Source organism: Ranitomeya variabilis, chromosome 1, assembly GCF_051348905.1.
Source record: "Ranitomeya variabilis isolate aRanVar5 chromosome 1, aRanVar5.hap1, whole genome shotgun sequence".
Lineage (NCBI taxonomy): Eukaryota > Metazoa > Chordata > Amphibia > Anura > Dendrobatidae > Ranitomeya > Ranitomeya variabilis.
This window is the reverse complement of record NC_135232.1, coordinates 309781751-309793200: the sequence shown is the minus strand read 5'-3', so window position 1 is coordinate 309793200 and position 11450 is coordinate 309781751. Positions and strand designations below refer to the sequence as shown.

Here is an 11450-nt window from a genome sequence, read left to right as displayed (position 1 = left end):
CGGGGGACTCGTAAAACACAGGCAGGGCTGCAAAGGAATGCTGCGCATGCGTACTTGGGATACACATCACCGCATCTTCAGAGCGCATGTGCGGAAGACTCTGGTAAGGGTCTGTGGTTGCGAAAGTGATGCCGCTTTGATCCCTGATTGCGGATGCGGGGAGACCGCAGAAGAGAGCGCTGCTCGTCACGTGATGCTAAGGACTTCTTGAGAAGTGCATGGAGGAAATAGAAATACGTGGCCTGGGCTACACAGTAGGTGATGATGGCAGGGGTGGGAATGGTTTCTAAAAGGATGGGTAAGAGCATGAAGTGAGTGGGTGATGCCCACGGAGAATTGGACCTTGCATCCCGCCACGTTGTACATGCAGCCTGAGGGGTGGGCAGCATGGCATGGAGGAGAAGCTGAGGTTTGTGGGAAAAGCTTCAGTATGAGCTGGGCTCCATTCACTGACAGCCCTGGTGTTTGTATCCATGTAGGAGTCCAGTGGGCGGTCCTACTCTGCATGCAGCCCTATAAGGGAGATCACTAAGTAGCACCGCCCATTGGACTCCTGAAACAAACACCGGGGATTGAAATAAATAAAATGCAAATTATGAAAAAACTTTTCGCACAATCATCATCGGTCAGATCCGTTCTCTAACATCCCATCCCATACCATTATAAGCGTGACAGGCCCCCTTTAACTCCAACCAGGTGTCCACCGCGAAGTGTTCACATCGATAGTAGATCAGTGTAAAGAACTGACCAGCGCCTTCATGGGCGAGGGTCCGGGAGACGAAGAGGAGGGGGGTCATGGAAAGAGAAGGGTTAAATGTGCATGACGGAATTCTTATTTCAGGGATTGTGTAAAGCTTTTGCCATATGACTATATCTTACTTGTAATGCATTGTTGCCCCATAAACCTCCGATCATTCCGATCTCTACGTGTCACAGTGTTATCCGCATAGACATGGCTATTGATAAAATGTTTTTGCCTCGTCTCTTGCAGGGCCCTTGTGATTGGTGCTGTGTCTGAAGTCATCGAGGTCCGCTCCTCTACGCCCGTTCCATAATGTGAGAGTCGCTCCAAGTCTGGTTATTCTGCCGATGAGACCCATAGTCACCATGTCGGCTGCCCAGGAGGACGACGAACCGCTCTTATTCACTTTAGAAGAAAATGGAGGGTGTGCTAATCCTCCCCAGGTGGACGGTAATGGGGACGTGGCATTAGGTAAGAGCTTCTTTATTTCCTAGCCAACTGGCATCCGTTTCATGCAGCCAAAATGATGGACAGCGTGGGATCCCAGTAGGGTCCTGCCTGAAAATGGTATATTTTGTCCTGAAATAGTCTGCTTACAAATGAGTAATGTCTAAGGAGAAGAATCTGGGCACAGCTAGATGTGTCATCTGGGCAGCTTCTCCCTGCCTGCGTCTCCCTGCCTTCGTCTTCCTTCCTGCCTTCGTCTTCCTTCCTGCCTTCGTCTTCCTTCCTGCCTGCGTCTTCCTTCCTGCCTGCGTCTTCCTTCCTGCCTTCGTCTTCCTTCCTGCCTGCGCCTTCCTGCCTGCCTGCTCCTCCCTCCCTGCCTGTGCCTCCCTGCCTGCCTGCGCCTCCGTGCCTGCGCCTCCCTCCCTGCCTGCCTGTGCCTCCCTGCCTGCCTGCGCCTCCCTGCACCTCCCTGCCTGCGTCTCCCTGCCTGCCTGCTCCTCCCTCCCTGCCTGCTTGCTCCTCCGTGCCTGCCTGCGCCTCCCTCCTTGCCTCCCTGCCTGCCTGTGCCTCCCTGCCTGCCTGCGCCTCCCTGCCTGCCTGCACCTCCCTGCCTGCGTCTCCCTGCCTTCGTCTTCCTTCCTGCCTTCGTCTTCCTTCCTGCCTTCGTCTTCCTTCCTGCCTTCGTCTTCCTTCCTGCCTTCGTCTTCCTTCCTGCCTTCGTCTTCCTTCCTGCCGGCGTCTCCCTGCCTGCGTCTCCCTGCCTGCCTGCGCCTCCCTGCCTGCCTGCTGCTCCCTCCCTGCCTGCCTGTGCCTCCCTGCCTGCCTGCGCATCCGTGCCTGCCTGCGCCTCCCTCCCTGCCTGCCTGTGCCTCCCTGCCTGCCTGTGCCTCCCTGCCTGCCTGCGCCTCCCTGCCTGCCTGCGCCTCCCTGCCTGCCTGCACCTCCCTGCCTGCGTCTCCCTCCCTGCCTGCGTCTCCCTGTCTGCCTCGGCTATATTAACAGGCCTTTCCCTGTTTGAGTATAGGAAGAGACCTGTCAGTCAAGCCCATGCCTATGAAGAGATCCCACCCAGTAGAGGTTTTTCCATTGCCATTTTCATTTTAAAACTTTTTCTTTCTGTTAAATTTCATTACCTAAAGCCAGTCCAGCCTCTATTGCTCACTAGGTAGACGGGAGTTTGCATCACGCTGTGGAGTTCGGGACATCTCCTGTGCAAGGGATCTTCTTATCTAGCAAAAATGGAGCGATAGACTTTGAAATCCTGACCCACAACACTGAAAAAGCCGTGATAAAAGAATTTGGTTACTATTATTCCTAGGCTGAGGAAATGTTACCAGTCATCTAGAACAGATTTTCTCTAGATCATCAAGTCTACGGATGCACCATGTCTTCTAGAAACTTTCACAAGGCATGCACAATTCTGCAGGCGTCTGAGCGGAAATCTCCCAGTCCTTTGTGCAGTGCACGTATAACGCGTGGAAGGGCTCATGCCCACTTGCGATGAAATTGGACGAATTCAATCCGATACAAAATCTGCTTGAATTCGGACCAATGTTAATCTATGATTGTGTGCGCATCTGTGTGTTTTGGTTTTTCTTCCAGCTCGGATTGGATCACGATTGGGCTGGAAAAAATTGCAGCATGTTGTGATTGTAATCAGAAAACAGATCGTATCCCGCAATAGAAGTTAATGGGTGCGATAAAAAATCGCACAGCACTCGCACCATGCGAGTACTGTGCGATTTTTACGCACCGTTGTCCTTTGAAAAGCTGGTAATTCATATGCGGCTAATGTAAAAACACACTGACAGGTTAGAATAGAAGAGATAGATTACATATATGCACATAGAATAGGTGTGTGTGTGTGTGTATATATACTCTCTTTATATTTCATTGACAGAATAATAGACAGAAGAATAGCAGTAACGGTAATTCATTTGTCGGCTTTTGTAAAAATCAATGCAGAAACAGACAGGATAGGAGCCATGGTTTACATACAGTAAATCCATGCAGAATAGTTAGATATATAGATGTCAGTGACCAATATAATTAGTATAGTGTGTGCAAATTATTGGACATACATGTGTGTATTTAATAAAAGAATCTTTTCGGGGGGAAAAATGGCGTGGGCTCCCGTGCAATTTTCCAAGCCAGAAAGGGAAAGCCAGCGACTGGGGACAGATATACATAGCCTAGGAAGGGACCATTGTTACTGCCCCCCCCGGCTATAACCATCTGCCCCAGCCGCCCCAGAAATGGCACTTAGCCCTCTCTTCCCACTGCCATGCAGCTGTGGCATATGCAGTAATAGTTGGGGGTTGATGCCACCTTTGTATTATAAGGTGACATCAAGCTGGCTTAGTAATGGAGAGGTGTCAATAAGACACCTATCCATACTAATCCTATAGTTGGTAAAGGGTTAAATAAGCACACAACCAGAGTAAAGTCTGTTAATGAAATCAAACACAACACAGTTTGCCATCTTTATTGTCTGCTAATCCGTGCAACACCCTTGATCTCCTGTAATAAATAAAATAACAAAAAAACAATATACCCATACCTGTCCGGCGTTCAGTCCCACGCCATAGTCCATATCTGGGGTATGTACAGTTTACAACCGGGAGTGGTGTTAGTGCAACCGTCCCGGCTGTAAACTACTGGGGAATGAATGAGAAGCTGCCGGAGCTTGCTTCAGAGACAAGCGCTGACGTCACTGAAGCTACGCTCCCTCACAGCCTGAACTCAGATGAAATGAACCCTTAAAAAATTTCCTTCAGACCAGATTATATTAAATAAAATATATTTTTTATTAAAAATAAATTGCAATCACAAAAAACATCACCAAAACGTATGGAAATTTTTATTATTATTAAAATTGTATAATCTACAACAGATATTTATTTATTAAGAATATAAAACATACAACTATAGATAATATGTATCTCCTCCAATCGAGGTTTACTTAGGGATAGATAAAAAATATATATATAAAAATCCCGTATGTGCAAGACAGGGCAAGTCCAAACTGATCAGTATAATAAACATAAAAATATATATAATGCAGCAAATAATAATTTAATAATATAATATGTGATAAAAATCTGTCAAATTTGTGAATAATATGTGTGTATATCCATATATACACACACACACCTATTGTGTGCAGCAAAATAAATCAATTCATAATAAAGTGCAATAGTGCAATAAAAAATAAATAAATTGCATACAAAACAACCAGTATGTCCACAAAAGTTGTGAGCCAAAAACAAAAAACAAATAATTATATATTACCCAGTAAAAGCGCTGCCAAATGTGCCAAAATATATTATGAATACTGACCAGTTAGGAGTACCACTGCCCTGCACACACCACTCCAACGCCGTTTCGCTCACTGCTTCATCAGGTTCACTCCCTGATGAAGCAGTGAGCGAAACGGCGTTGGAGTGGTGTGTGCAGGGCAGTGGTACTCCTAACTGGTCAGTATTCATAATATATTTTGGCACATTTGGCAGCGCTTTTACTGGGTAATATATAATTATTTGTTATTTGTTTTTGGCTCACAACTTTTGTGGACACACTGGTTGTTTTGTATGCAATTTATTTATTTTTTATTGCACTATTGCACTTTATTATGAATTGATTTATTTTGCTGCACACAATAGGTGTGTGTGTGTATATATGGATATACACACATATTATTCACAAATTTATTTGACTGATTTTTATCACATATTATATTATTAAATTATTATTTGCTACATTATATATATTTTTATGTTTATTATACTGATCAGTTTGGACTTGCCCTGTCTTGCACATACGGGATTTTTATATATATATTTTTTATCTATCCCTAAGTAAACCTCGATTGGAGGAGATACATATCTATAGTTGTATGTTTTATATTCTTAATAAATAAATATCTGTTGTAGATTATACAATTTTAATAATAATAAAAATTTCCATACGTTTTGGTGATGTTTTTTGTGATTGCAATTTATTTTTAATAAAAAATATATTTTATTTAATATAATCTGGTCTGAAGGAAATTTTTTAAGGGTTCATTTCTATAGTGTTTTTCCTCAGTTTATAAAAATTATTATCTCTGGTGTTTCTTTCTATATAGGTTGTTGTTTGAACTCAGATGAACTCTTGAGCGTGGGAAAATGCCAGCTGATTTTCCCATGCTCAAGAGTTCAGTGCGGGTCAGGCTGTGAGGGAGCGCAGCATCAGTGACATCACCCCTATTCACTGAAGCTGTTCTCGCAGCCGGCCTAAACTGCTGTGACTTCAGGACCATGGGAAAGTTCCAGGGATGAGGTCAAAGCAGTTCATTCCAGCTGCGAGAACAGCTTCAGTGAATAGAGGTGATGTCACTGATGCTGCGCTCCCTCACAGCCTGACCCGCACTGAACTCTTGAGCGTGGGAAAATCAGCTGGCATTTCTCCACGCTCAAGAGTTCACCTGAGTTCAGGCTGTGAGCGAGCGCAGACTCAGTGACGGCACTGCTAGTCACTGACTCTGCACTGGTAGCATTTCATTCATTCACCAGTAGTTTACAGCCGGGACGGTCGCAGGATGGGGATGAGGGGGCCATGCATACCAGGATGGGGATGAGGGGGCCATGCATAGTAGGATGGGGATGAGGAGGCCGTGCATACTAGGATGGGGATGAGGGGGCCGTGCATACCAGGATGAGAATGAGGAGGTCGTGCATACTAGGATAGGGATGAGGGGGTCTTGCATACCAGGATGGGGATGAGGAGGTCGTGCATACCACGATGGGGATGAGGAGGCCGTGCATACTAGGATAGGGATGAGGGGGTCTTGCATACCAGGATGGGGATGAGGAGGCCGTGCATACCAGGATGGGGATGAGGAGGCCGTGCATACCAGGATGGGGATGAGGAGGCCATGCATACCAGGATGGGGATGAGGAAGCCGTGCATACCAGGATGGGGATGAGGAGGCCGTGCATACTAGGATGGGGATGAGGAGGCCGTGCATACCAGGATAGGGATGAGGAGGCCGTGCATACTAGGATAGGGATGAGGAGGCCATGCATACCAGGATGGGGATGAGGAGGCCGTGCATACTAGGATGGGGATGAGGAGGCCGTGCATACCAGGATGGGGATGAGGAGGCCGTGCATACCAGGATAGGGATGAGGAGGCCGTGCATACTAGGATAGGGATGAGGAGGCCATGCATACCAGGATGGGGATGAGGAGGCCGTGCATACTAGGATAGGGATGAGGGGGTCTTGCATACTAGGATAAGGATAAGGAGGTCTTGCATACCAGGATGGGGATGAGGAGGCCAATGCATACCAGGCTTATACTCGAATCAATAAGGTTTCTCAGTTTTTTGTGGTAAAATTAGGTGCCTCGGCTTATATTCGGGTCGGCTTATACTTGAGTATATACGGTAGATGAAAAAGGCTTTAGATTTTTTTTTTTTTTTTTTTTTTACAAGTGTTAGAAAACAAGGGAAAAAGTATGAAGCACTTGTCCAAGTAAGAATGTTTTGTTGCTTTCTGCAATTCACACTTTTTAGGTACTCTACCTTCTGTATGTAGCCATCTGGTTGTTTCGACATATTTTCTTCAAGCCAGACGCCATTCTCTTTTTTTAGGGATAAGTGGGAAGTGGTCTCAGCTTTGTTGACTACACCTTTATTTAATAAAGCTCCTATTCTATCATATCCCAAATCCGTACCATTGGATGGCATAAGTTTATGGCTCTAGTCCCTTAGTGACAAAAATAAATGTGTAGGGAATGTTGTTTGTTTATCATATTGTTAGGCTACTTTCACACTAGCGTCGGGCTCGGCCCGTCGCTGTGTGTCGGGCCGACGTTCCCGACGCTAGCGTTGTCCCCGCCGCACAACGGGGGCAGCGGATGCATTTTTCCAGCGCATCCGCTGCCCCATTGTGAGGTGCGGGGAAGTGCGGGGAAGTGGGGGCGGAGTTCCGGCCGCGCATGCGCGGTTGGAAAAAGCGGACCGTCGTGAGCAAAAAACGTTACATGTAGCGTTTTTTGCTCCCGACGGTCCGCCACTGCACGACGCATCCGTCACAATGCGTCGCTAATGTTAGTCAATGGTGAAAAAACGCATCCTGCAAACACTTTTGCAGGATGCGTTTTTTCGGCAAAACGACGCATTGTGACGGAATGCAGTTAACGCTAGTGTGAAAGTAGCCTTAATAATATCCGAAATAGAATAATAAAGTCTACAACAAGGAAAAAAGACATAAAAATGTATGTATCAGTACTTTATTTTGATGAGTTGTAGCCTGACTAATCTATAGTGTAGTCCAGCAGTTTATAAAGGCTGGGTAACCCCTTAAAGGGAGCCTGTGACCATGAAGTTGTCATCCAATCTGCAGGCTGCGTGTTTTGAAGCAGGGATGAGCCAACAGACTAATATCTAGTTTTGTAAGGAAATATTTGGTGTAACCTGTGTTTTATTCATTTAATCCTCTGCTCTTTCTATGATTTTTGGAGCAGCGGGCGGTTCTATCAGTGATTGATGGCTATTTCTGTAGGTACACTTGTACATAGGTAGAGGTCAGTCACTGATGGGATCACCTGCTGGACCGAAAATCTCTGAAAGAGCAAGGATTAAATGATGAAATAACAGGTTACACCAAATCTTTTCCTACAATACTGTATACCAGACCACTTTGCTTCTCCTGCTCTATAACACGCTGCCTGTAGATTGGATGGCAGGTTCCCTTTAAGGTGTGTTATCCTTAATGTTCTTGAAGGACTTTTTCAGCCTGTAAAATGGCATAACTGTTCACCACTCGCGTTCCTATGCTTTCTGGGTCCCTGCTGGTCTTTACTTACTGGTCCTTTTCGATAAACAGGAAATAACTGCCCAGCCAATCAGAGGATGAGGATGGTCACTCTTGTGACCAGTGATTGGCTGAGCAGTTTTGTTTATGCCAGTTGGTGTTCTTATGTCATTCTGTTCCTTTACAAAAATGATATCATTTGGACAGCGCCTTTATCTCCACTTGAGGAGGGTGGATTTATTTTTAGCCTGTTCTGTTAATATGTAATACCCTGTTAGCGATCATTTGTAAGCTGCATGACTAGTTTCCGCTTATTAAATGCGTAAAATCTTTCAACCTCCTTTTCAGCCACAGGTGAGTATGAATGTCACCCAGAGGGCATGGAGCAAATTCATGTGCCCGAGGATGCAGATCTCAACTGGGAGACGCGCTTTCAGGAAGCTGCCATCTACCTCCAGGTAAGGAATCCATATGGCAGATAATTCTACTCCATGTAAGGAGTCTTAGACCTATAATTGTAGTGACATGTGAGGAGTTAATAGCAGAAAAATTGTGGTTATATTACAGAATACTAAAATAATGTGGTATAAAAGTGAATGGCTCACACTGAGGGCAATGGGCAAAATTATCGTATTGTTTGGACTAGAAAATGCACTTTTTAACAAGAAAAACTCTTGCTAAAAAATGTGTTTGTCTTGTAGTCCGGAGGCAGCTTCTTGTGATGGAGGAAAACGCTGACCCTGCATCCTTCCTTATCACAAAGAAAACTGCTCTCCCTCCTCATGCCCTACACTGATCTAACTGATCGGGGCGGGGCAGGAGAGGAAGCTGCCGGGACCTGCTGCACACGATCAGTCACATGCCGGGAAGGAACTGCAAAATGTGTGTGTGTGTGTGTATGTACATATATATAGAAGCAAAGCTGTGGTGTCCTACATACCGCAAATCATACCCCAGTCAGGTACTGTAGTAAGATTTCTGGTGTATGACATGCCACAGCTCATCAGTTAGGTAAGATATGTTGTCATGCCCCCTTTCTGTCCCAGCTGCGCTCATTTTGACAAACCCACTACATTTTTATGTAACTCTGTGTTGTTTACATTTTATTCGACTTTTCAAAGTGATTTTCCACCAGAATTCTGACGTAATTGCTTTGATGGAGCGAAAAGCAGGAGATAAAAAATGAGCCCATATGACAACTTACAGTTGCCAACGTTTTCTAACTTACTGTAACTATATCTATCGAAAATAATGTGTACAGAATCTCCAGTGTATTTCTAGGAGATGCTTTGTACAAAAAGAAAAAAAAAAAGGAGCATGAACCGCACATCCCAAAATCATACGTTGATCTAAAGCCGCTGGGCAAAAATTTATATACTGAACATGAGGTTTTCAGTGTAACATTCTGATCAGACTGTATGAAGCCCACTGCCACTTCACGGCAAACCTCGTAGTGGGTCCTAACGCCCTAACGGAGCGGAGCCGTGCGGCGACCACCGCCGCAGCGGCCATGCACCAGCAGGGCGGACGGCCTGTTGCCCCACAGCACCCATGCTGCGAGACTGAGCCCCCATGACTCCAGACCGCGCCGCCCCACCAGCACAAAGCCACGGCAACAATGGCCGCCACACAGCACCAGCACCAAAATGAAAGGAGCATTTAAACTCACTTTCCTCCAGCTCTTCAGTGAGAGCCAAAATGGGCTAGACCCCTTACTTTGCAGTCTCCTGCTAATTAAAACCACCTGTGCCAAATGGGAGGAGTGCTGGTCCAAGAAAGAGACAAGAACATGCTTTGTACAAAAAGAAAAAAAAAGGAGCATGAACCGCACATCCCAAAATCATACGTTGATCTAAAGCCGCTAGGCAAAAATTTATATACTGAACATGAGGTTTTCAGTTTAACATTCTGATCAGACTGTATGAAGCCCACTGCCACTTCACGGCAAACCTCGTAGTGGGTGCTGTGGGGCAACAGGCCGTCCGCCCTGCTGATGCATGGCTGCTGCAGCGGTGGTCGCCGCACGGCTCCGCTCCGTTAGGGCGTTAGGACCCACTACGAGGTTTGCCGTGAAGTGGCAGTGGGCTTTATACAGTCTGATTAGAATGTTAAACTGAAAACCTCATGTTCAGTATATATTTTTGCTTAGCGGCTTTAGATCAACGTATGATTTTGGGATGTGCGGTTCATTCTCTTTTTTTTCTTTTTTCACAAAGCATGTTCTTGTCTCTTTCTTGGACCAGCACTCCTCCCATTTGGCACAGGTGATTTTAATTAGCAGGAGACTGCAAAGTAAGGGGTCTAGCCCATCTTGGCTCTCACTGAAGAGCTGGAGGAAGGTGAGTTTAAATGCTCCTTTCATTTTGGTGCTGGTGCTGTGTGGCGGCCATTGTTGCTGTGGCTTTGTGCTGGTGGGGCGGCGCGGTCTGGAGTCATGGGGGCTCAGTCTCGCAGCATGGGTGCTGTGGGGCAACAGGCCGTCCGCCCTGCTGATGCATGGCTGCTGCGGCGGTGGTCGCCGCACGGCTCCGCTCCGTTAGGGCGTTAGGACCCACTACGAGGTTTGCCATGAAGTGGCAGTGGGCTTCATACAGTCTGATCAGAATGTTAAACTGAAAACCTCATGTTCAGTATATAAATTTTTGCCTAGCGGCTTTAGATCAACGTATGATTTTGGGATGTGCGGTTCATGCTCTTTTTTTTCTTATTTCTAGGAGATGCTGCTTCACTCTACTGTTCCCTTTGTCCTGCTGTAAAGGGACTCTGTCACCTCAAATTGGTGGGATATTTAAATGAGTTTTTACCGGTCCGATGGGCGGCGTTTTATCTTCATTTCTCCATCCCGTCCGTCCCTGTTGTCCGCAATATGTTAATGAATTTGAATACTCGTAATCCATAGTTGGCGCATGCAATCTTCGGTCGCGCACGCGCTGTATGCTTTGCCCAACTGTGGGCACAGCCGAAAAACATTACTGCACATGCGCCCACGCCCTATGTCCCGGAAGTATTTCGCTGTGTTGCGGGACATAGGGCGCATGCGTAGTAATGCTTTTCAGCTTTGCCCGCAGTTGGGCAAAGGATACCGAAGATTGCTTTGCGCATGCGCCAACTATGGAGCACAAGTACTCTAATTTACTTGGGCAGAGCCACTGAGTTCATTGTTTAGCTGCAGTGTCAGCAGTGCAGCAAATATCAGGTTGCGGAAAATCGGCGCTAGATCCTGTGAAATGAATTAAGGGGGCAGTCAGTTGGCCGTGTATCACCGATGACAATTGCATGGCAATGCTTGGGCTTTCCGTCAGCTCCCCTAACCCGAGCATGACAATATGTATTTCTATGCAGCGGTCACGGGCCAGGAGAGTCGCCGGCCTGTCTATTCTTTGCCATGAGATTGTCTTGTTATACTGCCGTCTGACTGCATCCTCAAGTATATCTTGTATGTGATTTTATTTTTTCTTTTAA

At 46.2% G+C, this 11450-nt stretch overlaps 1 protein-coding gene across 3 annotated transcripts in view; it reads left to right on the top strand.

The window, feature by feature from the left end:
• TPCN1 (two pore segment channel 1) overlaps positions 1-11450 on the top strand; it is a 113397-nt gene that overhangs the window by 7936 nt on the left and 94011 nt on the right. The window contains exons 1-3 of one of the 3 annotated variants that reach the window (XM_077296515.1): positions 80-254; positions 992-1213; positions 8337-8446. In XM_077296515.1, the coding sequence (XP_077152630.1) occupies positions 1090-1213; positions 8337-8446 (234 nt within the window). In that variant the 5' untranslated portion in view covers positions 80-254; positions 992-1089. Of the gene's footprint in view, positions 1-79; positions 259-991; positions 1214-8336; positions 8447-11450 lie in introns of those variants that run through there. The other 2 variants (XM_077296524.1, XM_077296533.1) reach the window with 2 other exon arrangements.